The sequence below is a fragment of the Rhododendron vialii genome, chromosome 12a (assembly GCF_030253575.1).
Source record: "Rhododendron vialii isolate Sample 1 chromosome 12a, ASM3025357v1".
Lineage (NCBI taxonomy): Eukaryota > Viridiplantae > Streptophyta > Magnoliopsida > Ericales > Ericaceae > Rhododendron > Rhododendron vialii.
In genome coordinates, this window is record NC_080568.1 from 34,959,087 (window position 1) to 34,986,681 (window position 27,595).

General features: G+C 39.0%; 3 protein-coding genes across 12 annotated transcripts; 1 reads left to right on the forward strand and 2 right to left on the reverse strand.

The window, feature by feature from the left end:
* Positions 1-836: 836 nt before the first annotated feature.
* On the reverse strand, positions 837-9,106 carry LOC131310725 (phospholipid:diacylglycerol acyltransferase 1-like). Of its 4 annotated transcripts, XM_058337903.1 has the most exons (8): positions 8,865-9,007; positions 8,267-8,780; positions 5,852-6,074; positions 5,427-5,710; positions 4,038-4,386; positions 3,076-3,335; positions 1,786-2,279; positions 837-1,333 (listed from the first exon to the last, which is right to left on the reverse strand). In XM_058337903.1, exons 2-7 carry the CDS (start codon positions 8,722-8,724, stop codon positions 1,796-1,798), a joined length of 2,058 nt encoding a protein of 685 aa, XP_058193886.1. In that variant the 5' UTR covers positions 8,725-8,780; positions 8,865-9,007; the 3' UTR covers positions 837-1,333; positions 1,786-1,795. The 4 variants fall into 4 exon arrangements, with proteins under 4 accessions (XP_058193886.1, XP_058193888.1, XP_058193884.1 ...); XM_058337905.1 differs by having other exon boundaries at positions 4,050-4,386; positions 8,267-9,106; XM_058337901.1 differs by having other exon boundaries at positions 8,267-9,106.
* Positions 9,107-10,788: 1,682 nt separating this feature from the next.
* On the forward strand, positions 10,789-20,007 carry LOC131309912 (GBF-interacting protein 1-like). 6 transcript variants are annotated; one of them, XM_058336624.1, is made up of 10 exons: positions 10,789-11,251; positions 13,320-13,363; positions 13,572-13,779; positions 14,440-14,572; positions 15,539-16,104; positions 16,652-16,997; positions 17,423-17,702; positions 17,879-17,974; positions 18,608-19,078; positions 19,547-20,007. In XM_058336624.1, exons 1-10 carry the CDS (start codon positions 11,077-11,079, stop codon positions 19,883-19,885), a joined length of 2,658 nt encoding a protein of 885 aa, XP_058192607.1. In that variant the 5' UTR covers positions 10,789-11,076; the 3' UTR covers positions 19,886-20,007. The 6 variants fall into 6 exon arrangements, with proteins under 6 accessions (XP_058192607.1, XP_058192608.1, XP_058192603.1 ...); XM_058336625.1 differs by having other exon boundaries at positions 10,799-11,251; positions 17,423-17,693; XM_058336620.1 differs by having other exon boundaries at positions 10,801-11,251; positions 13,572-13,797; positions 15,500-16,104.
* Positions 20,008-20,300: 293 nt separating this feature from the next.
* LOC131309914 (developmentally-regulated G-protein 2) lies at positions 20,301-26,832 on the reverse strand. 2 transcript variants are annotated; one of them, XM_058336627.1, is made up of 12 exons: positions 26,665-26,832; positions 25,554-25,639; positions 25,183-25,250; positions 24,821-24,897; positions 24,256-24,436; positions 23,942-23,998; positions 23,321-23,395; positions 22,822-22,941; positions 21,951-22,121; positions 21,320-21,433; positions 21,040-21,210; positions 20,301-20,700 (listed from the first exon to the last, which is right to left on the reverse strand). In XM_058336627.1, the coding sequence occupies exons 2-12, from the start codon at positions 25,621-25,623 to the stop codon at positions 20,605-20,607; spliced, it is 1,200 nt and encodes a 399-aa protein (XP_058192610.1). In that variant the 5' UTR covers positions 25,624-25,639; positions 26,665-26,832; the 3' UTR covers positions 20,301-20,604. The 2 variants fall into 2 exon arrangements, with proteins under 2 accessions (XP_058192610.1, XP_058192609.1); XM_058336626.1 differs by having other exon boundaries at positions 25,554-25,654.
* Between the last annotated feature and the right edge of the window lie 763 nt (positions 26,833-27,595).

A 27,595-nucleotide genomic window follows, 5' to 3' on the forward strand; every position in this document is an offset into this window, starting at 1 on the left:
TGACAATAGCAAGACCGATAAATTAAACACGGTGTTTGGTTCATCTTTTTAAACTTTTATTATTTTAGAAAGTTAATTTTAAATGCAAATTTTTCGTAAAGCAATGAAACCAAAAAGTAGTGGGTCCCTTGAAAAGCAAGGGGTCTGTCTCTCTCTTCTCTCTCTTCCGAAATTGGTAAGACTCTCTCTCTCCTCTGAAATTGGTCCGAAGCTTTTTGCTTTAAAAAAGTGAGAATGGGAGATCAGAATAAACTTTTGGAAACTTGGGGTAACCCATTCTATTAGAAACTTAGGGCAACCCGTGAGTAATTGAACAGACTTTTGAAAACTTAGAACAACCGTAAGTAATTGGAGTGAGTTTTTTTTTTCCTTCTAATGAGAGAGTCAAGGGGACCCACTCAAATTCCCACTCATCTTTGAGATCTTGCATCCAATCACATGTTTTTTCATTTTAACTCAAAATTTTCACTCCAAAATTGTCAACCAAACACAGTGACTAGTGCTTCAAACACTCATCAAAACTCATATAATCATATGGAGTACTATTTATTCCAAAAACAGGTTTACAAGAAATGATCATCTTCCCTTAGCCTTAGTATAGACCCCACCCTTAGTATAGAACCCACCTAGGAGACTTGAAATTATGCGTCCTAAAACTTCTTTTTCTTATACATGCAATGCAATAGACTTTTAATTTTTTGCCATTTATGCAATAGATTCTTTGTTTACTTCTTTTTTCTGATAATAATGAATAATAGACAAATGTAAAGTACAAGGACAAGGCCAACTAATCAACTACCACATTTTACAAAGTAATAACCTCATCACATCACTACTGAGTAAAAGATGTGAATGTGGATAACTTGGCAAGTGGCATAAGCCCAAGTTTACAGAGTAATAGATACTACGTGGTTGGGGCTAATACCAAACAATACAAACAATTTTGTAGAAACTACTACAGTTGAACTCCAAAATTTGACAGCAGGATGAGCCAAAGCAGCTTCAAAGTACGCCAAGAAATGCCACTCCAGTCATCCAATTGACTTCCTCATGACCAATCAAGCTATGACTAACTTCAAGAACATACTGTTGTTACACACGGCACCTTTGTGAAAACGAGCGCGCATCCCAACAACGAGCTTCGCAACACGAAACGAAAGTTCGACTTGCTCCTGGGCAGCTATATGACACAGTTTCAGTGAATCCTCCACAAGGAAAGCAATAGAAGTAACATCGACTCTCACTTCTTGATCTTGTCTTCAAAATATGTTGCCGTGAAAAATATTTTGGACTTGAACCAGAGACCTCAACTGTGTGAAGTAAATCATGGCACCTACGTTCCAAAACCAATTGCAAGCGAATCACAAATAAAGATCAAATTCTTTGTTTGAATCAATGTCTTTTATATGAATTTGAAATTTTGAATACATAATTATGTGATCCTCAAGCCAGCCTGGAATGCCAAAAAATGTACTTAAGTTCATTTTAGTAGTAATTAACGGGTATGAGCAACTTATTAACAAAATCAATTGGTGGGGGTGGCCGGATGACCAATAATTGTTTGGTCTAAGTTTTTTTTGGACTGAAAAGCCAGCCTATAAAAAGAAGTTTTTTTCCTAGAAAAGGGGCCTACTGGTCATGACATCACCCAATGAAAATTTTATTTCTACAGGAAAAACCAAGTGGAAAGCAAATTCTGTTATGAGCTCAAAATGGCACGAAAATATGAAAATTAAACTTGTTTTTCCCATGCATCTTAGAGCTTAAGATTATGAAAGTGCTCACCCTTCTAAATTTACAGTGGTAAGTTGATCTTCTCAGACCATTTAAAGATGTCAGTGTAGACTTGATCACCACCTAAATCTTCCCCTGTAGCCCCTGCAGCAACTTTTATGACGTCCTCGATCAAAGCAAAGTTTCCCATTATATCCACATGTGCCCCACTCTGGGTCCCACGGCCCTCAAGCAGATTGGCTGGAGGAGCATGATCATATTCTCTTATGAAAGTTCGAATTCCAGAAGGATTGAACCTGGTTTTCCCACGCCAACCTTTTGCGCACATGTAGCCAGCACTTAGAACAGGGACAGTCTCATCTCCTTCAACAGTAAAAACCCCACCTTTAAGACAGCTATCTTCATCTCCACCATTGGCTGAAGTATCAATCTGGAAGGGAATGTAGCAATCTGAGGAAGGAGTCAACCTATATACATATGATCTTTCAGTCGGGATGCCAACGCCGTACATTGAGAAAATTTCCATGTCTGGAGCATTTGGTAATCTGAAAATTGCAATATATTAGCTTCCCTTTAATGAAGTCGGACCAACCACTAGAAAAGTTTTGCATGCATTGTATCCACTAAACTACATGAAAAAACTAATACTGACCAGCCAAGAGTTTTAGATATCTACCGAATCAAAAGATGTGGGATACCATTTTTTACCCTTGATGGGAAGTTGAATGGGGTATTCATGTATATCAACTTATCAAGCTGTTTTGTGACTGGATAAAGATATTAATCATCCTGGTTAGTACTTTGAGTACTTTGAACGCGGTTTATATTGAATTAGATGGTGGACGAGGCATTTGCACCAATATTATTTTTCAGAAAAACTGCAACAGATGAAAACATAAGATAAGAGAGCAAACTATTTTCCTGCTTGTCAACACCAACAAAGACATTTCGTCAACAGGTGTCTGTGAATCTTCAGTCAAAGACATCAGAAAATAGTAATTAGAGTGTTCCAGAACTAGTATTCAATCGTTTTGAAGCACTAAATGCACAATCCCAACAACCATGAAGTATAGTATTTTCACAAGCAAAACAAATCCTTCAAAATCTAATTACTCAAACAAGAAGATGCAGTCCAATAATCATACAACCATTACTTAATCCTTTATAACAGCTTTCCCCATAGAACTCACATGTATAGTGAAAATGCATCATAATGACCATTTTATGAAATGTTGAGATAGAAAAGCTTAGCAAAAAAAAAAGAAAAACTCGAAGGGGAAATAAAAAAGGAATTACAAGAGTCATAACTGAAGAGTATGAAACAAAGAGTAAGATGCTCACTTGGTTTCCAATGGGTTTGACCAATATTTGTAGTGTTTGTATTTTGGGTCAGCCAAATCATCAGCTATCCCATATGAAAAGTGAGCGCTAACACGGGCCATCAGTTTGGGGGCAACAAAGTGAAGCAAATCCAAAATATCTCCAGCAGTATACGCCTTGTATTCTGCAACAGCTTTGATACCGCCAACTCCCATGTCATGGTATTCTGTCCACACATCTCGACAGGTGTTATTTGCAACATTATTACCCTTAATGGCACCCTGCATACCAACAAACAGATAAGAACAAAAATTTAAGGACTTGACAGGTCAGACATGATTTTGATGAATATAATACATCAACAAATGGAAAATGTGAACACATTTCATTTGAGTTCGCAAAGGGGCAGAAAATTTAAAATTTGAATTGAGGGAAGTGTTGGATAGCTTCATTTTCAATGTTGGGCCCATTCCCTAAAAACTGAAGTTTTGGGGACATTGGTGAAGTGACATGGTACCAAAGCTCAGCCTTGGGTTCAAATTTCTCCATTTGCACATATGCCTTGTTTGCATACAATCTCTAAATGTATTTTAAGTTTGCATCTCCACGTGCATGACAGGGTTGCATGGTAGATTGAGCATGTGCTAACTTGATGTGGCTGGTTGGACCCATTTCCTATAACTTAAGCTTACAGTGTTGATACCTTCATTATGATATCTATGCCTAAATGTTTTTCATGACTAGGACACCAGGTCCTTAAAGCATAAATTTTTGTCCTTAAATTGCAGAAACCTTTGCTACACTGTACGACGTACCAATGATAAAAGGTAACAGATCTTTTAAATTGGAGAAACCTCTACTGCACTGTAGGACGTACCAATGATAAAAGACAACAGTTCTTTTACTTAACAACCATTAGCAGGACAACAAGAAAATCCAACAGGCCAATTGTTTGCGATGAAATATTAAGTAATGCAGAAAACCTGATGCATTACCCTAAAATCAATCCTCTTAATCTCAGATGAGTGTGCCTCCGCTACATCTTTCCCGAAAGAAATAATCCTGCCATAGCTGACAGCTTTTGCTTCACAAGCCATCGTTTCTGTCTCATTTTGACCAGAAACTGGAGGGCCCTGGTTTCTTTGCTTTCTCTTGCTAGGGACATAGCCTTCCTCTGGTGACCAGTCAAGACCACCCCAGATAGTGTCCCCACCTTTTGGTATCATTGACATGGTTGAGTCCCAAGTGCGGGTCATCTTCATTACATGTTGCAATGTCTGAAGACCAAAGTCACCAAACAAATCGTTGTCTAAAACACTCGGTGCAATGGATCTGCACGATAGACAAGATTTTTAGGACTCATCACAGGCAAGTGAAGCATATTTACTTCAAAATTCTAATGAGGCTGGTAACTGATTACAATGTTGCCAAAACTCAAACTCAATATCTATAAACAGGTTGGCAAAAACATATCATGCTCCTCTAATATTGTATCAAACAAGAAGATAGATGCAACACAGTGGGATAACACGAGAAAACAAACAAAACTGAAAGGAATTAAATCTGACTTTGTAGAGACAACCTAGCTGCTGCCAGTGGATAGAGTAGTTGGACACTCCTCTCCATCAATAAACTGCCTTAGGCACTACTATGCTAAACAGAATTCAGCTTTTATTGTGATCCCGTCCTGACTCTTGTAGGTTGACATTTCAACACCCAACAAAGATGTTTTCACTATCGTCCTGGGACAACTTGGAATAGATGACACAGTGACGGTCCTCCACATAGGCAGTCAATGACCACTAGGTTCATGTGACCTACTTGAGCAAACAAACAACCACCTCAAGAGTTAAGATCAATCGTCTTGGAATGGTGGAGAAAATTCACGTTACTGCAACAGTGGCGGACCAACAAAATTTAACTGTGGAGTTAAGTATGAGCTAACTACCCATGGTTTAACGTCGTCAGTCCATTAGATTTACTAGAAGTCCAGAAGTAAAGCATCCCATTCCTACGTAAAGTATCCAGATAGGCATCACTTTCACAACTTGATTTAGTAGCCCTTTCTTTCTTTTTGCTTTAGTTTAGTGCACTTATTTGTCCACCTGCAACTAGGGTAGAAGAGAATAAATTTTTTCCATAAAATTGAATGAAGTTATGGGCAACCAAAAGCACTAACCATAAACTTAATAAATAACAATTTTCACTTATTTGCATACCAGTGACAAATTTCTTCTGAAACGAATGATAGCTGCTGCTTATACAACAAAACCCCAAATGTAAACTAATTGAACATGTCTAGTGCATTTGAGCAGGAATCCCAACAAACTATAAGGCAAAGAGGGAATAGCCGCAAGCGCCCGAAAAAATACCTGGCAACTGCAATATCCCTAGCTTCAGCAGAGAAAAGCCCAGAGACAGCTTTTGGAACACCTAAAAATGGTCCACCAATGTTCATTACTGCCTTTATGTGTCTAGCGCACCAATCTGGTCCACCCCCACCGCCCATAGGAGCTGGTGCTTCCACCCACTTCATAAAATGGAGAAAGTACAAAACACCCATGGAATGCGGAATAATGACGGCCTTATTCCCGCCATTCGTAGCAACCATCAGCTCAATATTACTTTTTATGCGGCTTAGTGTTTGATCCCGCACCTGATCAATTGTGACCAAATTAATTGGATTCCGCGATAAAAAACAACGTGCATAGTCCACCAATAATTAATGACGCGAAAGGGGTATTTTACATAGGACTCTACATGATTAATTATGATGCTCAAGAAGTAAAAAGAGTACCTCTGTGTTTTGAAATGAAATTCTCCAGTCATATGCAGCCATGTACATCGATTTCTCCTCGTATCCAATTCGAGCCAAATTAGCAATCAGAACTGCCCAAACAAAGTATCCTGGAGCAAAGTAATCTGCAGCCACAAGTCCGCTAACAGGCCTGACCCTTATACCAGGAGGGTCCAGCCCAGTTTCATTGTCTAATGACATGTGTTCCACCCAGCATAAAGGCCTGTAAAACATCAAACCAAGAAAGCTCGTTAAGTTCCCACAACCACGAGCAACTTTTCAAAAGCCAAGGCTAGATTGCCAAAGGAGACAAAAAAAACAAATTCAGCACGTTCAAAGCAAGCATCCAAACTAGTTGAAAGCACAAATGTTCATTATAAGTCAAAACGTATGGGACACAAACTCATTGTTAAAACCATGCAGTCAGGACTGCGAATCACGCACCTGAACAATGCTTGAAGACATTTTTTTTTTTTGTTTCTTCTCAAAATTTGTCTATCAATATGCTTTTAATGGCAATTCAAAGCAGCAAAGAAATCCACAATAATATGAACCCTTAAAAGGATTCTATAACGAAAACAACCCATATAAGTGCGATAAACATTTATCAGGAAAAACCGTTGACATGCTTACGAGTATATCTTCCATGTATAAACATAAAAGACAAGCAAAGCATGTTTACCTAAACTGAAAAAGATAAGTCTAACAAACACGAGCTTAACTTTAAAAAGCCTTTATAAAGCAAAATTAATTGATTCCTAAAACAGAAAAGTTATCAATAACTGAGAGTCTCGATGGGTTAGCACTTACCAAAAGATGAACAAGTGAAAATTATGGTTCCTTGCAGTTAAACAGGTGTTTATAGCCCTTTGTTTAGTGAGGGTATTTCCTAAGAAGGTTACTTCACTTAGTTCCAACCACCAAACAAGAAATTGATTCTAAAGCACAAAACTACATACAGACAATAGAAAAGATATATCCTACAGTATCTGCTATCCTGACTGCCAATCGCGGCAACCAAAAACAAGGAAGTGAGTACAGATCCTCACAAACAGGCTCGCAAAACCTTTTCACTTTCACTAGAAGTGAGTGCATGTAATAAATTTGCTTTCACCAACTCTTCTAGTACCTACCTGCTACAAGGAAAAAACAAAAACAAGCTCCATATCCAAACACGCTGTCAGCTAAACCTTTTCACCGGATAAGTCAATAAATATCCAACTGATCATATTACCAACCAAATGTAGTACCAAAAGCCCGTAAAATAGATCCCTGTAGTTTCATCAAACAACTACAATAAAGCATCTAACTCAAAACCGAAAGATAATTAAAGACTGCCCAAGTCCATCTACAACTTTCGGAGGAGATAATCAATTCACAAACACTTCACACTAGTGATCCCAACTCACACGTGGAGAAGTAAACAACGGATACAAACCTACAGATTATGATAAGCAATAAAGTGAACGAAACAAACAAAGAGGGATTCATAATCAATTTAGGCTATGTTTGGATCCCCGTAATCTCAAGTAAGAATGAGAAATTAATTACCAAGAATCAAATTCCTAGAAACTCAATACATAAATAATTCCATTCCAATTGTTGGATTAGCTCAGTAACACTGTCTTGGATTTGTCTTGGAAATTTGTTACAGTCAACTTCAACATTTTGTATGGATTGAATCAAGAATCTAACCATACCATGGGAGAGGAGAGGAATAAGATTTCCAGTTAGTTTTTTTCTTTCTTTTGCCCAAGCGGTATAAATTAGTGGGGGTTAGGGGGATAGTAAGTTACTCCACATGGGGTCAAAGGTTGTCCATAGCCTTGAACCACAAACACCCCTGACGGGGATCAAACCCTGGCCTCTCACAATGGAAGGACCAAGAAATACCATTGCACTACAAGGCCTTTGGCAGATTTCCAGTTAGTTTGAAATTTTGATTTCTGGGCATGTTCCATTAGAAATCACATCACTATTCCAGTATGTCCCAACTCCAAACATAAGAATGTTGGAGATATGACATTACATTCTCAACCCTACTCAAGATTCATGCTATTCAAACTCTGCCTATGAGAATCTTGTCGGAAAACATCCAACATACCATGTTAAAACATACAATTCAATACCAATTTGCCATTGAAAAGACCACTCAGGCTAATATGGGTTCAGAGTCCGATAACTAACCCATGTGTGACAAGCTCAAATATAAACATTTTGAGGAAAGTGGGGGGAAAATGAGATGAAAATAAGAGGGAAATTTACTATTCATAATTCTAGATACTTCTATTTTCTCTCCTCTATCTCTCCAAACCAAACAATGGGGTAGAATTTTTTTTTAGTTTTCCCTTCCTTTCCACAAGTTACAAACAAAGCATTAACATAACAGAAACAATAACAAAATCCAAACGGTACCTCTTGTAAACTTCCCCAAAAGTCCCACCCCAAAGCCGCTTCCGAAACAACCCCTCAGCACACTGGTGCCCTTCCCACAGCTCCAGCCCACCAGTGACAATACCGGGCACAAACACCACCGGATGCTTCGCCCTCAACCCTTCCTTGAGCAACTTCACCCCCGGTGGGTCCGGCAACGGCCCCGTTATCGCCTCGGTCACGTACTGCGGAAACGACGCCGGCATGGCGTTGTACAGAAACAAAAGGAACCACCACACGGTGCACACGCACCCGACGAACCAGCAGCAGCTGTCCACGCACGACCATTTGTTCTTGCTCTTGGCCTTTTTCGCCTTCTTCGCATTTACCTTCTTCGTGTTGTTCTTGTCCTCTTCTTCTTCTTTTTCGTCTGGTGTTGGATTTGAGGTGGTCGGATTGTTGTCGTTTTCTGATGCCTTTTTCCGTCGAAATAAAGGCATCTTCTTCCGCTGATGGATTAATAAGGCGGCGTCGGTGGCTACCACACCCGAAAATTCTCAAAAAAAATCTCGTATTACAGGAAATTACTCGTAAAATAATTGTGGAATTCGACAGATCTCTCACTTCTAAATTGGATTACTGTATCCCTCCTTGCTCGTCCCAGGCTTCAATTCACCATTTCCTGTCGCCAGAAATGGAGGAAATGTGGAGAGAGAGAGAGAGAGAGAGAGGAGCCTTGGGTAGTTGGGTAAATTGGGATTGGATTGGGCGATGCGGGAGCTGTGTGGGGGTCCTCTCCCTGTGGCGACGAATCTAGATTCTCTGGAAACGTTACGAACGATTCGTTAACGGACGGTTGGTCGAGTTAGAGCGCGAAACGTTATCGTAAACCGACGGTTGGAATTTTTTGGTAGTATATATTGAACTGTAGTAGAAGTAATTGGTGGGATTTTGTCATTCTAAACTCTGACAATAATGGTCTGATTAAAGTTTTGATGAAAAAAAAAAAAAAGAAAAGAAAAGAAAAAGAAAAAGAAAAAGGAAAATTGAATGGGATGGATTTATTGGGGTGCAAACGAGCCCACGGTCAAACCAAGGTGTTCAGTGTGATCGTGCTTGGTTTGTTTAAACTTTAGCTTGCTTGGCGCTTGCTGCACTCAGGAATTTCCAGTAAGTCATCTATCGTGACCATCGATCAACCTGATTTCCAAACTAGAAGAAATTCACAAAAGTGCGACTTGTGAAGACGTTCAAAAAGGTCGAACTCCAGCCATTCTCCTTATGGAAACCGCTTGCCACCGGAACAGGTTGCCCTTTCATTTTACTTTGGCGGTAGATCAAAATAGGGGCAACAAAACCACCCTACAACGATTACATTCCCGGATAGCATTATTGGATTAACGGACACCACAAGACAAAGTAGCACGTTCATGTTTGGATTGCACCTCAATCATAAACTCTAGCTCGATTATTACTTACAAAAAAAAACTTATCTCAGTTTATGTATTAAACGAGTCTCTATAAACGGGTCAATCTCATACGAAGCTGAGCAAAACCCGTTTTAGTTTATACAATCTATGCTTAACATACAGGGATAAGCCTCATATTAGACGAGATGTTCCTTGAGAGGCCGTTGGAAGCTCAAGCCCACCAATGAGCAGCCTAGTTCATCTTCTTCACAGCACCACCCTCTAAACTCCCCATCTCATCTCCCGAAACCTTAGCTCTGAAAATACTAAGCTTTACTACTAGTTTCGGCCTTGCTGCCTTGCGTAAAAAGCCTCAATTAGGCCCAATTTCTCCCATGCAGTTGGGCCACTTTGAAGAAATGCAAGCCAATTTTGATTGTTACTCTTTCACTAGTAATTGTAATTTTTGAAGAACTACGACAAGAAAGACCAAAGGCACGTTAGCCAATTATTGGTTGTCTTCACATCCAACTTCTCTATTGCCAACTAAAATCTAAAATTCGAAAGAATAACATTTTCAAACATCTCTCCCTACTTCTCTATTGCCCACCAATTATTGGTTGTCTTCCAATTTTGTTTCCACTTTCAATTTCGTCCTTTTTGCTAACTTTTTCTTTTGGTTATCTTCCATTTTTGTTTCCACTTTCCACTCTCTTTTTTCCCCACTTTCAACTTCTTCGTTTCCATTTTTTTTCCCTCACTTTCAACTTCAGCCTACTCTACACGACTACATCCGTCTTATTACTCCTTCAATATCTATCTCCCAGACATCTCATCTAACATCACAAAACATGTGCGATGCGGATACCAACTGCAAAAAAAAAGGGGAGGGCATGATATTTTTGCAGTTTTTTTGAACTAGCTAGAGAGCTGCCGAGGGGTTTTTTATTTTTCCTCTTCTCTTTTATTTCTTTTATTTTCCTGTTTCTTAAAATGGTTGTAGGGTTTTACCCTTTTAGTTATGCAGAGAGAACAGCGTACTCATTTGCAAGCTCCAAATATTTAGAAGGGAACAAGTGTAATTACTCAACTCAAGTCAACCAACGTCAAAAAGGGGGTGCAAATAGAGAATAGAAAGAAAAAAGCAAGCAAAATACCATAATCAAGGACTTTCCAAAAAGACCCAAATCGTAATTATTACTTCAATCCCACCCCCAACAGGCTAAATACGATTTCAAAACCCTCGCTCCCAAATCCCTCTCTCTCGCGGCCGTTCTGCTTCTCTCTCCTCTTTCCCTCCTCACCCCAATGCGAAGTCCCTCATTCGCTTCACTCCCACTCCCAACCCTAACAAGAACTCTTTTTTAGGGTTTGATCATCCCTTTTCGCTCTGTACGTATCTATATATTCCTTCGATACACTCCGTGCGATTCTTGATTGGAGATGGTGGCCGGCTCGAGAATCGATAGTGGGACCCAGATTCTCTCGGCTAGCGTACGGAAAACCATTCAATCGATCAAAGAAATCGTGGGAAACCACTCGGATGCTGAGATTTATGCTACCCTTAAAGAAACCAACATGGATCCTAACGAGACTACGCAGAAGTTGTTGAACCAGGGTTTGCTTCGTTTCTACTTATTTTGTTTTAACTCTTTCCCAAATTGGTTGCTTTGCACAGTGTAAGACGTGGTTTTTTTTTTGTTTCTTTTGTTTATATTAGGAATATTTCCTAATCAAAGTAGGCAAGAAAATTGTTAGTCTTTATTTTTCCTACCCACTTTTTTTTCTTTTTCATGTAGGATTAGAGCTAGTTATTGAAAGCACTTAACATGGTTGGTGATGTGAGGGATTATGTGACATTGTTCCATGGGTTAGTTTAGCTAGACTCCCAGTGCTCACTAAATGTACCAGCTAAATGGGCAAAAGGCAAAATGCAAAGCCAACTGCCTAGCCAATTGGAGTTAGGGCTGCTACAAGAACCAAGCTACTTGAGTTCGAGCTTGTGTTTGCTTGTTAAAAACTCGTTCAGGATTGGTTCATTACGTAAAAAATCAAGCTTGGCTGTTTTGTTTGAAGCTCGTTAAAGTTTCAAACCAAGTTCGAACAAGTTAGTACTCGACGACTCGTCTCGTTCAGCTTATGATGTATAAAAATATCAAGATAGTTTGGTTCGATTGAAGCTTATTTGAGATTGACTTGTCTCGTAAACAAGCTTAGGTTTAAACTTATTTTGAAAGTAAATTAAGTTTTCTAACCAAGCTTGATCAACCACCTGCTCAGCTCGTTTATCTCCTCTAATTGGAGTTGTCAGGAGAGGGCATGCCTAGCTAGTTTTACTAACAGAACTTATTTGCCCAACTCCTTTGGAGTTCTACTTATTTTGCCATATATGTGATGTATTCTACTGAAACATAGATGATTTTGTTACGTTTTGTGTACATGATGTTGAAGCTAACATTTTTATTATAGAGGGCGGAGGTGGTAGCACTTGATTTTGATCAATGGCCAACTGGTCGGGTTGGTGTATATGGTTTGGTGAATGTGTTATGCTTATGCCTGTGCAGACTGTAAACTGGCTCTGCTTAGGGTTGGCGTCAGAGTTGGATTTTTCTGTGAATGTTGGGCAGGTGCCATGGCAGAGCTCAAACTACACGAACTAGTTCCATAAATAATAGGAAGGAGATGAAGGGGACAGATAGAGCTGTTCGGGATGTTGTAAATTTCTGTAAAAAGGAGAGAGTTGGTGGAAGGGAATTGGAAAACACTGTGGAAAACATACAAGATATGGATATTTTCCTTACAGTTAGGTTTTCCACGGACCCCCATCCAGTATTGGGAAGTTGGAAACATAGTCATGCGTTGTCCTCTTGTTCTTTTCCTGTAGGTTGGGACTAAGTATGTCCTTGCCTCTTTTGGGAATGGAATATCCTCTTTCGGCTGAGGGAGTTGGGTTTTTTCTTTTTCCATTTTATCAATAATTTGCCCTCAATTGTCCGATTTAGATAAATTGCCAATAAGATACCTTCATGTGGTATGCCATGCAAGAATGAATTGGCCATTCGATCCAATGGTATAGAAAGCCTTGAAACTGGCTCAACGGGCCAAACAATGTGATTTACTAAAACCTCTTCTACGTCAAGGGCTTCCCCTTCTTCAAGCACTGACTCATAGCTTGAAATTATGGGGAGTTGGTGAAAGTTAGGACCAACGAATTACAGGAGATAGGGAAACTAGTTGTTGTGGCTTTATAATGAGTGACCAAGGGGTTTCTTATCTATTTGCTCTTGTTTGTAGCTCTCTTGTTCATTTGAAGGCCCTAAATGTTCTCAAAATTCAAGTTTGGACAAGTTTTAGTATGATCATTGAATTTAAATATGATCAGAAACTGGGTTCATACGTTCTAGAAAGTGGATTCTAATGTATCTAAATAGATCTAGTGAGTTTTATCCAAGGTGTGCGACTGGTTTTAGAAACTGCATGGTTTGCTTGTTTTTTCTTCGTGTCATTGTGATTAAGTTATAATTCTATCGTTTCTCACAGGCTCTCCTCTTTGATTAGGTTTTGCTTCTTGGAGTCTTGTTTGTTTGTTTTCTGATACATTTGGTTGCTTTTGGGTTCTGTTCTTACGCTTAAATGTGTTTACAAAACACTCACTGTGCATATTCTTGTTTTTTTTTTTTGCCCAGATCCATTTCATGAGGTGAGGAGAAAAAAAGACAGGAAGAAAGAGGTATGGTGGTGTGTATATCGTTGTACTTTTTGCTGATTGCTTGTGCAGTATACTGAAGAACTGTCATTGGTCTTTGCATATCCTACTTTTCATTATGTGAACTATTTGAAGTTTTTTTTAAGAAAAAAAATTACAAGAGTTGTATTTTAGAGGAAATTTTGTCTTCAATTAAATGTCGGTTTACAATCAGATTTGCATATTGTCTCAGAATACAGGGTATAAGGGTTTGGCAGAGGCAAGGAAATATGGTGAGCATGAAGGTCAAGGAATTAAATCCTACACTCCTGATCGTGGTGGTCAAAGAGGAGGATATAATGGTAATGTTGCTTCTGGCGAGCATGACGGTCAAGGAATTAAACCCTACACTCCTGATCGTGGTGGTCAAAGAGGAGGATACAATCGTAATGTTGCTTCTGGTAATGCACAATCACGCGGTATTTCTATTTGTTTTATCCCCGTATTTATTTAATATTCAGAGCACTTACAAATGGGTTGTTTTTGCCATTGTTATTCCTTTCCATTGGTTTAGGTTGCTTGTTCAGTTGATTTGGCGGAAGTATGAAAGCCTCCTTAGAAGCCTTTTATTATTATGCCTTTTACCTAATTACCTAACTTTCTAATGGCCGTTGGTATTAGGTTTTTGTAGTGGTAGAAGTGCTGTCTACTATAAGATACATGAGCAGACATATTGTTTGTCCAACCCGTAGTTCTTCTTTTCTTCCTTCTTCCCTGGAGGAAACCAGAAACAATCTTAGTGGTGGAATGTGGAGAGTGTTGACTACTAAAAATTTGATAATCTCTGTAGTTACTGATACCAGGTGTTAGTATTCTTATGCTAGAAATTTTGTAGTTTGTTGTTCCATTCATCGTTAGTATCCGGCATCCCCAATCATGATCAGCTTGCTTTTTACTATTCTCTTTCCACAGCTCTTTAGTTTCCAGATATTGGTGCTTTACATTGTGTTGTTCCATTCATTGCTGTTTTTGGTGGATGAACGGTTACCTATTATTGCTTTCAATGTTGATTAACTATGTATCACGATATTTTTAATTTTATGGAATTCTACTTACTATAGGGGGAAACCGGGAGTTTCGGATTGTGAAAGACAACAGAGTTAATCATAATGTCAATAGAGAGATGAAGCCTCCTACCTCACAATGTTCGACATCCACCAGTCAGCAAGGGAGCTCGCATGTTTCTGAGAAGGGGTATGTTTGTGTGACCGTTATAGGATTTTGTTATTCTGTTTGTTTCTCTTTCCCCGTTTGTCAATTTCCGCAATCCTTTGATTTTGTTGGAATTGAGATTTTAGACCCATTTAATCAGACCTTTCTAGATTTCCGAACTACATGTTTCATTATTATACCTTGGTCATCCATCCTCTTCCCCAAGGTGTATGACTAATACTTACCTATGAGCTTTACAGTTTATGGGGGATGCAAGTTTTTCTTCAACTTCCTAAATCTTCTTTCATGTGAACTGCATATTTTCCCCTTTGTTGGAATAACATTTTCTGAGGCTCAACTTTGGATTATTCCATGTCCAGTTTGCAGTTTCTTAGTAGCAGAGAAGTCCCTATGATTACTGTATTTTCCTTTGCTTCCCTTGCATGCAAAATATTCTGTTCTCTCTAAAGTTGTTTTGCATTTGTACGCGGTTATAGAAGTTTAAATTGCTCTATTGCCACCAAAGTGGCCTTTAATCAACACACTGCTGTTATTTCAAGAAAGATTGCAACTTTCCTTATGTAGTTTTTCTGGTGGGGAAAGATTTTTGCGCTTCATATTTTTATAAATGCACTCCAAAAGTTGTCTTTGAGTGCTTCACATTACACACAGACGCACACGAAAAAAGCACTAGAAGACAAACTTTGAAGTGCACTTGTAAAGAATGGATTACAAAATCTTTTCTGGTCTCTAATTGAGGAAGTGGCTCTCTTGGTTCTTGTCCTTTACTCTGTAGTTGGGGGGTTATATTTTGTAGAACAAGACTACTGAATTATATTTTTGTCGATTACGCCTCAGATTTCTGTTTTTTCTTATTTACTTCTTTGGCTTATTCTATGGCTCCTTTTTCCTAGCAAAGGATGTCTTAAAGCCAATCTCCCCTTTTGGAACTTCTGCACATGTTAACAGTTACAGGATAAACATTTTGACCCGTGGCCTTGTCAACAGTTCACTTGGGACATCTAACAATCAAAAGTCGTCTGGTGGGCGCCATTCATCTCAAGCTTCTGTTTTGTCGGCTGTTTCATACCCAAAGCAATCTACTAATTCAAGTGGAATCATCGGGAAAGAAGTACGGGAGGAAAGGCGGGCAGCAGTCCCAACTACTGTTTCACAGGTGGAAGCATCTAAGCCAAATGATGTGCTGGCATCAAACCACTTGGTGGTAGGAGTGTCATCTTCATCAGATCCTGTCCACGTCCCATCTGCTGACTCTAGATCAGCTGCTACTGTTGGTGCCATTAGGCGTGGATTTGGGGCAGTAGGTGTTCGGCGTCAATATACTGAAAATTCAGTGAAACCATCATCTGCACATAGCACTTCTGTCTCCACTGCACATCTGGGAAAGGATGGTGGTACCTCTTCAAAAGATTTGTCTCGACCTTTTACTGCTATTTCTAAAAGTGATCATTCCAATCAAACTGCTTTATCTGAATCTGTTGGTCCTGGGAGAACTTTCTCAACCAATCAGTATAATAGCAGACCACATCAACAAGTTGTGGCTCATCAGAAAGGTAGACTCATTGAACTTGAAATGTCATTGTAGACTGGTTGTTTCAAACGAATACTCTGTGAAGGGTTGTACTTTCAGTCAAAAAGAGTTGTGAACAAGTTTTAAAGTACCTTTGTACGTTTCTTATATTTATGAAGTTTATTGGGGGATTGTTATCTCCTTGACATTTGTTCATAGTTCCCACTGATACTTTTGGGCAGATGGCAACAAATCAAAAAGGGATATACGTTATCGAGAATGGGTCCCACTACTTTGAAATGCATATATCTCGATTTTTAACTAACATGATGACTACTACTCTGTTTACATGTTTCGTGTGATTGGGGTGGGATGGCTGCCTGGACTAGGAAAATGCACCATAACCAATAAGTTAACCCATCTTATTCATGCTTCAACCATTTGTAAATTGCAATAGTAGCCCACCGTTGTTGCTACTTGGATCATTGATCGAACTGTTTGTGCTAAAAATATTGAGATGCAACATTTTTAACCTTTCTTTTAGGCTTCTAATCTTTTTGACGTACTTAGAATGAACATTTTTTTTGCAGCTTCCCAGCCTAATAAGGAGTGGAAACCAAAGTCGAGCAAAACGTCAAGCCTCAACGGTCCTGGAGTTATTGGAACACCTGCAAAAGCAAAACCTGTTTCAAATACTCCTGATAATTCCAAGGGCTTGGAAATAGATGCAGCTCAGGTGCAAGAAAAGCTGTCACAAGAAAACAGTTTTGAGAATCAGAATGTGATCATTGCAGAGCATATTCGAGTGACTGAGTCTGACCGCTTTGGTCTGACCTTTGGCAGCTTTGGAACAAATTTTGACTCCTTCAGGAACTTTGTATCCGAGTCCCATGCAGTTGGAAATGCTGAATATTCTTCTGCAGAACCTTCCGCAAGGTAGGTTCATTATAGTATGATGATGTTAGAACTTTAGGACCGGGCAATTACTACAACTCCAGAATTATCTGATTGGTATTCGTGTTCCCACTAGTTTTCCTGTTTACTATATGGTATTGTGTATTATTTGCATGCCTATTAGTTGTCCATACGGTCATCATTATGATTATCATGTTGGAAATAGATAAAAGTTTAGGCTGTAGGGACATGGTTTGGCACGATGACTGAACATGCAAAAGGAAAAACTTATTTCAAATCTATATGGTTTTCCTTCAAACATAAAGTTATTTTTGCTCCAGATGTGTACCTATCGCGTATATATTTTGTAATTCATTGGAAATCCAAATTGCCTTCAAGTTTTATAGTGTGAGGAGGATCCATGTTGAACTTCAACTTTCCGTGCTAAATGATAATGTTTTTGGCAGTTTGTCAACCTCAGCCCCAGAGTCATCCAGTGGTGAAACTTCTGCGAGCAAGCATGTAGATTTACCCGATGATCAAGTTCGGAATTCTGATTCCAGTTCTCCAGCATCGGGTGCTGTACCTGAACATCAGCTTCTTGTTAACAAGGAGTCCTCAAGTCCCCAGAATTTGGACAGTTATGCCGAAATTGGGTTGGTTCGTAGCGACAGCCCTTCCTACCCTCCTTCGGAGTCACAACAGCAGATAGATACTCCGGAATTACCAAATTTTTCGGTGAGTCAGGTATTAACAGTTGCTATATCACACTTATGAATATGGCTGTGGAGCTGTTGTTTGGTTTGACTTTTCATATTTAGTAAAATCTTGTTTCTCCCAAATGGAAGGGAGTTCAACTCTCTGGAATATCTGTTCTTTCACTTCTGATAAGATATCCTGATTTCTTTTTGTTTTGGAAGCAGGCGTACGATGCTCATACTGATTACGATATCCGGTATATCAGACCAACAATGGATGAGACTATCAGGGGTGGTCAGGGTCTACCATTTCCTCAAGAGGTAAAATTGAATACTGTGCAACTCTCGGATAAGTCAAGACATGCATGCGCCCCTTCTCTTTTGTATGAAACATCCTTATCTGTTACTGTGATATTGTGCACCATGTCATTAGCTGCTCATCAAGCTTTTTACGAGATTGCAAACCAAGGAATATTTACTTATATGGACATGTTTGTTCTAAGAGCATCTGCAATTGATAATGCATTCTCTTTCCGAAACCGTTGTTTGGCAAGGTCTCAAAAAAAAAAAAAAAATATATATATATATATATATATATATATATATATATATATATATATATATATATATATATATATTTTGAACTGAATGGCTTGTCAATTGTCTTGCCAAAAAATGGGTTACCATTTCTTAAGTCAAATTTGGCACAAGTGCCACACCAGCATCCGTGTGTTGCTACGTTCATGGTTGAAATCTTTATGAAATGATCCAAAATGATGTAATGGGTATGGTGAAGAAATCTTTGGCACCAGCCAAAATTTTCCACAATAGTACTGTAGCAAGCCCAAAAAGAACTTTGGCTTGACGAAAATGACTCAACCAGTGTAGATGCTCTGGTGCTGTAATATTGCACAGGATGTTGGCTGCTCATTTAATGATGCTTTGTTGTCACAGGCCTTGAGCTCATACACGGCCAACAACATGCCTTCATCCACCATAGCCATGGTTCAACAACAGCAGCAGCAGCAACAGCAGCAGCAGCAGCTACAACAAATGGCACAATTGTATCCGCAAGTTCATCTTTCCCATTATGCCATGCCATACCGTCAATTCCTTCCCCCCGTGTATGTTCCATCAATGCCCATGCCAGGGTATTCTAGTAACCCTACGTATCCTCATCCCTCAAATGGCAGCAGTTACTTGTTGATGCCCGGAAGTAGCTCTCATCTTGCTGCGAATAACCTCAAGTATGGAATCCAGCAGTTTAAGCCTGTTCCTGCGGGCAGTCCCACAGGGTTTGGAAACTTTGCAAGTCCAACTGGTTATGCTATCAATGCTGCAGGTGTTGTTGGCAGTGCAGCAGGGCTTGAAGATTCGTCTAGGCTCAAGTACAAAGATGGCAACCTTTACGTTCCTAATCCGCAGGTATGTATACTCCTTCAATGTCTTATTCATTAGTTTTTAATTGTAAACATTTTTCTGGCTCTTAGTTTGATTGGGGAACATTACAAGGGGCATTTAAGAAAGATAGTTCTCCTGTTTGGATTACAAATTAGGTGCAAAATCGTGGGAAATGGGGGGAAAGAAACTCCTATTCAACCAGTATTGTTTCGCACCAAAGATGGTTAGATTTGGTAAGAAACAGAATTGATTGGTTTTGTATTCTTGGACATACCGGGGATTGCCCATCAAAATAGAAGTGACTAGAAATGACACGTGTCTCTGTATTCTTGGTTGATTCAGGAAAATATTTATATGATAGATATAGACACTGAATATGGAAGAGAAGCAGCCCTCATTGCTCCAAAGCATAAGTTTCTTTTTCTTTTTGTTTTTTGGGTCATGTTTTCTGACTGCATATGCACTAAGCCATTTTTATATCTCGAATGGCAGGCTGAGACATCTGAGATTTGGATTCAGAATCCAAGGGAGCTTCCAAATTTGCAATCTGCCTCATACTACAACATGCCACCACAAACGCCTCACGGTGGTTATATGCCGTCCCACACCGGTCATGCTTCCTTCAATGCAGCAGCTCAATCTTCTCACATGCAGTTCCCAGGAGGTTTATACCACCCTCCTCCTCAGCCGGCAGCAATGGCTAATCCTCATCACCATTTGGGACCCGCCATGGGAGGGAATGTTGGAGTGGCAGCGGCTGCGCCTGGGGCCCAAGTGGGCGCTTATCAACAACCTCAATTGGGTCATCTCAACTGGACAACAAACTTCTGAAAAGTATTACCATTTTGGGCCCTTTCTTGTAAGGGGATCTAAGCCTAGCGCTACAGAAGTTTTTCGTTTCTATGCAAAATGTGAAACCCTTTTTCTTTCCGTTAATGCATTAAGTTTCTCTCTCTCTCTCTCTCTCTCTCTCTCTCTCTCTCTCCATATTGGCAAAGGATGCTGATCAAAAAAAAAAAAAAATACATATAGGCAAATGACGAGTCCCTTTTTTTTCACTCGGGAAGCAATGATCTTGTTTGTCATGTTATAAAGAGAAGGGCTCATGGGCCTAATGAAAAAAAGAGGAAGAATGACGCCCAAGAAATAAAATGCCTGACAAAATTGAGCTAACTTCAAAAAAAGACTCGGAAAACTAATATGCAAATAAATAAACCTAAGCAAGCCATATAAACCAGAGGACTCATCAAAATCTTACTTCCATGTCCAAGGATTTAGAACTGATCAACCATCAGAATCTTTTTCTTATTTCTTTGTGTGGGGGCTCAAATATAAGAACTCCATTGGCAAGAAAGAAACAGAGTTTTTTAAGTACAAAAACAGAACCCAGTTTAAGAAACAACATCAAGACTAAGAGCAGGCCGACTATGGAGGGCTGAGGCCAAGGACAAGGACAAAAACAGAGAACCAATTTTCCCAAAAGGTAATAAACCATCACTTAAGTACCTCTTGAAAGAACAAATTCTAAGCCGTAGAATGTCAAAAAAAATCTAGTTCTTCAGGGGAGCTTTCTTTACTCTGTCAGATATTCGAGCGGGGTCATTTGAATGCGACTTGAATCTACCTTTCCCTTCACCTTCCTTCTCCTGAAAAATGGCAAGAAATAGATGTTTAGCTTTGGGTCTCAACAATTCTGAAAAAAGGACATTATTTACAAGAAAAACAAACACCATAAGATATCCCAAACCCTCAAATGGTTCCCCGCATCCCCGAACATAAAGGTGCCAGTCCAAGTTCACTAGAAATCAACATCCATATTACTCCATCCAAAGAGTTTTTTAATTGGATTGGTCAACGAAAGTAGAAGATTTTGAGGGGAACCTCATAGGTCAATATCAAAAAAATGCTCAAAATGATTTGGAGTGGAAACTAGTATTTCATGCAGGACCAACTAAATCATTCTCAAAATAAAACGGTCATCCTACCTTCTTTTTGACTATCTGAACTACATCTTCATCCTGAAGAACATGACTTAGGCCACAGTGCTGAGGATAGTGCCTTGCACTCATGCCCCACACTAACACGTATTTGACTTCCTTCACAAGGCTCCGGTGTATGTGGTTACAGAAGTCTTCGACTGAGCAGCCACCTCTATCCTAATATTAGATAGTAAGAAAGAAAGATTATAATGGGATAGGGAAAAGGAAAAGGTGGCTCCAGGCATAAATAGCTCCCAAAAAAAAGAGAAGGATAGTTTCAGCATACAGCGGAGAGAACCACAGGATCGGAGAAATCAGGTTGTTGTCCCTGCGGCTTTGTGTAAACTCTCACAAGCCCCATTGCCTCCCACATCTTTGCAAGCAGTCTGTCTAGATTTAGCTGTTTACAGACACAAGAAACGTTAAATCTCATCCACTGTATTGAATTAGAGCGTGTAAAGACCTGCTTAAATCCCTCTAGCACCCCTGACATCCCATAGACCACACAAAGGAGTGACAAACAAAAAAATCATTTGTCTCAAACTTCGCAGTTCAACCAAAAAATCAACTAGGGAATTACATTCCCTTAAAAATATCGTGTTACTCAGAATGCAAAACACATCAACTCTTTACTTTTAGCTTCACATGCCAAATATGCAGATCGACGGGCTATTAAAACATCTATAGGTCTGCCTCGTGTATTCTCCATTACAGCCAAATCTGGTCCTGAGTTGTACTTGGGTCTCCCAAATGTATAGCAGGTGAAAGCTTTGGCAACGTTAATGAAAGCATCAAGGGTTCTGAGTTGGATATGCTCCAAACATAGAGATTAAGTGATTGCCCAGTTCCATACTCAAACAATATTTACTTTATTTCCTCCCAACCAATCAAGTGGAAGGTAAAAGAGTAGAACCTACCTTCAGATTGCAGCTAATGACAACAGAATTTGGTTGTCGGGCTAATTTGTCCACGTCATCAATACCAATAACATCTATCTTGTTGTAGACGTATATACACTTCATGTACTTGCGGTTCCCCTCAATAACATCAATGAGATCATCAACAGTAGCATCCTCACGAAACAATAGCTGTAAAACCAGAAAACATCAGCATAAGGATTCTTTTTTCTGTAACTAGCATAAATTAGAATCGTTACGTAAGTAATCAAGTACATCTGTCATAAAGCATTAAGCAGAAGTGTGTTCTCGCTCTTAAATAACCATGCAACAAAAGCATCTTAGGTAACTACTAAATCCAAGTCAAGGTGGAATATGTTCACTCCTGATTTTCAGGTTCAGACTCTCATACCATGTACCAGGAGACATATCCACAACCCATACACGCTAAGTTGAGTCCATAAAAAGGTAAAGTGGAGTCCCCACCAGTAGTTCTGACAGATCAAAATTCTGAGAAGCTATTTTTTCATCAGCCGAAATGTTAAAGGATCCTATGTACACCACAACTTGGTTCTATAGCATCCTATTTGTCAACATAATGTACAATGTTCAGCTTAAAGCATTACTATTGAGCATATATAAAGCAGAAGACACTGTGTTAAGACCAGAAACTCCTCTATGTGTAAGCATTCCGCCTGCTAACTTGTTACACAGATGAAAAAAATGAAAAAACGTAAAAATGAAAGGAAGAGAGAAAATCAAAGAATGAGATGAGTAGTTCATGCATTTGAAAAACATGGGGAAATGGTTGAAGAAAATAAGCAATCTCTACGGATTTTCTCTAGTCTTTCTTTCAGGCCAAATTAATGGCAGAAAAGTTTTCACCGATTACCTCAGCATTATGAATCTTGTACTCATGTAGAATTTGGTAACAAAGCTTCTCATCAACATGAGTTAATGGGCCCGTGCTGTTGAAAGAGATTCCTCCAGTTTTCTTCCTTTTAAAATATATCTGCATTACGGAAAAAATGTAGTCTTAAGACAAAAAGAAAGGTTTCAAAATTCCTTAATAGAAAGGAGAATTGACATCTACTTGTATTAGCATTTCAGGGAAACAATTATGGAAAGACTTCTAAGGCAAATTTAAACCCAACCCACATTTAGGCAAAAGGGGAATGAAACATAATTTCCCTAACAAAGCATTTTAATATAGGAGCATAAGAATTGGAAGACATCCACAATTCTTGAAAATAACCATATAAACATCAGAAAAAAGGATGAAGTGGGTATTTCTAGTAGAAGAAGAGCAATAAGTTTCAGGACAGAAATTGTTTTGGTTTGCAGGGTTTTCCAATAGTTGCAGTAACGTAACATTTGGCATGAACCATTACTTGAGGTGGTCTCTTGTTCAAACGCAGGCCCACAGCTTCCAGCTCCTTTGTCAATATTTGCCGATGTCCCTCACTCTGTAGGATTTAAAACAAGCAAGCAGACAAGAAATCAAGAAGATAAATGCACATAGACAAGAAAAAGAAAAGAGAAGTCCAAAATCGACCAAGTATAAACAGACTGAGGCTCAGAGGTCGAGTAAAATGCATGTGACACTTATTTGGAATGTTCACAGTCAATGCTATAATCAAGTAAAGACAACTACTGAAATTTAATAAACAGCAAATATGAATATATCACACTATTCATGAACAATCACAAAACACTATACGGCATCTCGTGACATTGTAACATCATCAATGACGACCAAAAACCTTATCAAAAGGTGATATAATTAGGTTCATCAGGCATTTGTAGTCGAATGCTGAAAAATAGAAGGATGCTATTTTCTTTTCTGGTTATCTTTTGTTACTTTCAGACATGATTCACGGGAGTGAAATAGTAGAATGGAATAATGCTGTCAAATAGAGATACAGCACGACCTTAATCCACCTAATCAGACATCCAATACCAATCTGATTAACTTCTTTGAAGGATCAGTAGCCAAAACACCACACACTTACTTTTGAGGCATCAAGAACCATCAAAACAATGTCTGATGACTTTGAAACAGCAATAACCTGAGAATCAAATAAATGAAATTGTCAGGTTTTGCATAATTACCACTAGGCACAGATATCTATCCTAAAAAGGCAACACAATGACTAAAAGAAAAACAAACAAGACCTAAATTTTAAGAGCATATTTTTATTGCATAACCGAGGAGATGTACAGAAGAAATGATTAAACATGTTTCCATAATGACATAATTTAAGCACTATTAACCGCATAACAAAACATGATATGAAAAGAGAAATCAAGCAAATAAATCATTTACCTGCCTACCGCGTCCCTTGCCTTCAGAAGCACCTTCGATGATTCCAGGAAGATCAAGCAATTGAATTTTTGTACCATTATAGTGAATAATCCCAGGGATGCAGGTAAGGGTTGTGAATTCATATGATGCAGCTTCCGAATGTGTTCCAGTCAAGAGTGTCAGAAGAGTTGACTTCCCCACACTGCAGATAAGTTTACCACCACAATTGAGCCAATTACAACAGCACTATTACTAATATATGTCTGTTCACCTTTAGATGGAATCAGGTTTACTTAAGCCAAGGCAATTGCAGTCCAGAATTACAGAGAAGTATAATTGCCAAGTTTTCAAAGTGCTGACAAGTAGCACTTCATAGCTTTAGGGAGCTATGATGCAACCATTGACTCAGGAAAAATAAGGGACCAAAAACTAGGGAACTTCGATTAAAGGGCATACTGCCTCTGGGTAAGTTCCATACAGCAGGACATTAGTTGACTACATTTTTTATTTCAATTAGAAGTTCGGTCATGGGTTTTTTTTTCTCTTCAAGACAAGTACACTAATCAAAGCAACAGGCATGACAGACCTTGGAAATCCTATTAGTGCAACACGTCCATGTCCATATTTTGTAACTTCGAAACCCTCGCCAGCTCCACTAGAACCCTGGGTCAGTTTGAAAAGTACTGTCATCAATCTACATATGAGCTCATGGATAACAGTAATTCAGAGAGACAAACAATTAAATCCAAAATTTAACATGCCCATGCATAAGAAACACTTAATCGTGAGTAAAAGCCTTCATTCTCTCTTGTTTTGTGTTTTTCTTTTTTTTCCCTCTTTTTTGCTCCCATTTGGGATTGGAAGGCGGGGGTGGGGAAAACTCTATTAGTTAGAGACAAACAGGTCTAGATGAATGTGCAGATCAAAATTTTGAAAGAACTTGCATACTTTTGGAGGCTCCAATAACTGTGTCCTTAGTTTCGCTATCTTTGCCTTAAGCTGGCCCAGATGATATTCTGCATATAAGAAATAAAATGAATCTCCTGGTATAACATAACTGAGAACAAGAGATCAGAGATATTTGACAGGAGATGAAATGCATAGAACGTCTATGAAATGGAGTATAGAATTTGCCTTTAGTACTACAATAAGTTGCTAATGCGACAGAAATTCATATTAAGCATTCAGTAGCTTCTAAGAACTTTTCTGACGGGAGGGAGTTAACACTCCAGTTAGGGTAGTTAAGAATTAATACCTATACCATTATGCACAAGGAAGGTGACTAATGAAAAAGGTCTACATTAAAATTCAAGATGAACCTGTTGCTTTATTTTTCTGAGTTCGTGCCATCTCGGCTTCGATTTCTTTAATCTTTTCTATGATCCCCATCTTTGGAACAATTTAGCTGTCAACCAGAGAACTACAAAGAGATTAGTTTAATAAATTCACATTGCTGTAACAGGATGACCAACTCAGTAGGTAATTACAAACATATCGGCTATATGGATAAATAGATAAATAGATATGCATCGTCAAAAATAAGGGGAAAAGCCTTGCGAAGACAGTTGAAGAAAATAAGCTAAAATCATACTTACTAAGGCTGATCAATACAGAGAGATGGACAAGTACAAGTTACTGCCTTACATTGAAGAGTAAATGCAACTTGTACCATTCAGCTAAGAAGATTATTATTCCAAAAAAAGAAAAGGAAAAAAATTCAAAGCAACATCGACTGGTTTCTGGCATCAGAAGATAAGGTTGTAACAGCAAACCGACGTGTTAGAATCCAATGGTAGCAACATGGCTGTGCAATCCCAGTTTCCCCAACGGTCCCAACTAGGGCTGCAAAGGAGCCGAGCCAAGCTTTGACGTGTTCGAGCTCGGTTCGTTAACTACACAAGCCTCTATATATGAGCCGAGGCTGCCGAGCTTTTATAAATCGAACCTCGTTACAATTAACTCAAGCTCAACTTGTTTACTAAACAAGCTTAAAACTCAAGCTCGGCCTCGACAAGAGCCGAGCCGAGCCGAGCCTCGGCCGCTCACGAACAGCTCGATTTGTTTGCAGCCCTGTCGAGGCCAAGCCAAGCCTCGAGCAGCTCGAGAACAGCTCGGTTTGTTTGCAGCCCCAAGCCACCCAACCCCTTAAATCTTCTTCATTTGACACTTTGCAAGGAATATTACAATTTCAATCGTGGAATTCTATAATTCAAGAGAAGCAATATTACATTTGAAGTGATACCAGTGGCATAAAAGATAACAGCACAAGACAGTTCTAGATGAAAATTTCAATTAGTAGTGACTACCGATTCTAGAACTATATGTTTCCAAGCTAAATTTAACAAAAATCTTAAAAGAAATCGGAACCGAGATCAACAGAATAAGAAGAATAATGGAACTACTATATTAACGAAGTATGAGAATTCTTACTTGTACCAAGCAGAGAGAGAGAGAGAGAGAGAGAGGATTCGAAGCTCGATAGATTGGGCGTCTGAGAAATGAGATGGTACGAAGATTTTCCTTGTGTACAGCCTACATGCGATGGAGCCCAGAATCACTGTGGAATGGCTAGGGCTCAAGTCTCAACTCATTGCCAACAATACATATACCTGTGGGGGTTTTAATGGGCAATACGAGAAGTTTGGGGGCTACTATTGTCATATGGAAAAGTTTAGGGGCAAAAGGAGAAAAACTCGAGTATTGGACTATTGGGTCACAGGACCCGTTTGACGTTATCACATAAAGGACCCATTTGGTTCACATTATTTAGGGATCACACCCTATTTTTTATCATTCATATACTCATTTTTGTCTTTAGCCGCATAAATTCACTATGTTGTTCAGTTGAACATACTTTTTCATAGATCTAGTGGAAACATTGCAAATTGTAAAAGAAGAGTGTGAAAACTATTTCCCACTATTTTTTCGTTTCGTTAAAAGGGTGGAGGAGGGGATGAGCAACAAGGACTCATAATTGCCTTAGAAGGGACCAAAGAACCATACAATCACGGCCCCAAGAAGGACTTGTAGAACACCGTCCAGGGACTAAAGAACCATACAAACCACAGCCCCATGAAGGACTCGTGGAACAGAGTCAGGAGTTAGGATTCGTAGGTGGGCCAACATGTAAAATTATAGTACGTATTTTCCTACATAGAAGTCGTATTCTCAAACCACATTGGAGAGACAGTTGATAAACTCTTGATAGGATTAAATGACAATATAGTAGTGTAAATTTTTAGTATATGATAATAGAATTAAAAAGCTCTACTTATTTACTAATGGGTAACACTTGAGAAATTCAGACCCTATATCCTTAGGGCCCGTTGGGCCCATCCTTTGAAAGAAATATGTGTTCTGA

What these genes read in the sequence shown, in the direction of transcription:
- LOC131310725 (XM_058337901.1), bottom strand. Translation starts at nt 8,724, where the DNA reads ATGCCTTTATTTCGACGGAAAAAGGCATCAGAAAACGACAACAATCCG. An exon ending in TTTCATTTCAAAACACAGAG is followed by an intron (nt 5,711 to 5,851) that starts GTACTCTTTTTA and finishes ACAATTGATCAG; the next exon opens with GTGCGGGATCAAACACTAAG. An exon ending in ATTTTAGGGTAATGCATCAG is followed by an intron (nt 3,336 to 4,037) that starts GTTTTCTGCATT and finishes GTTGGTATGCAG; the next exon opens with GGTGCCATTAAGGGTAATAA.
- LOC131309912 (XM_058336620.1), top strand. Translation starts at nt 11,077, where the DNA reads ATGGTGGCCGGCTCGAGAATCGATAGTGGGACCCAGATTCTCTCGGCT. An exon ending in GTCTACCATTTCCTCAAGAG is followed by an intron (nt 17,975 to 18,607) that starts GTAAAATTGAAT and finishes TTGTTGTCACAG; the next exon opens with GCCTTGAGCTCATACACGGC. An exon ending in TTTACGTTCCTAATCCGCAG is followed by an intron (nt 19,079 to 19,546) that starts GTATGTATACTC and finishes CTCGAATGGCAG; the next exon opens with GCTGAGACATCTGAGATTTG.
- LOC131309914 (XM_058336627.1), bottom strand. Translation starts at nt 25,623, where the DNA reads ATGGGGATCATAGAAAAGATTAAAGAAATCGAAGCCGAGATGGCACGA. An exon ending in TCAGAAAAATAAAGCAACAG is followed by an intron (nt 25,251 to 25,553) that starts GTTCATCTTGAA and finishes TCTTATATGCAG; the next exon opens with AATATCATCTGGGCCAGCTT. An exon ending in GCACTAATAGGATTTCCAAG is followed by an intron (nt 24,437 to 24,820) that starts GTCTGTCATGCC and finishes ACTTATCTGCAG; the next exon opens with TGTGGGGAAGTCAACTCTTC.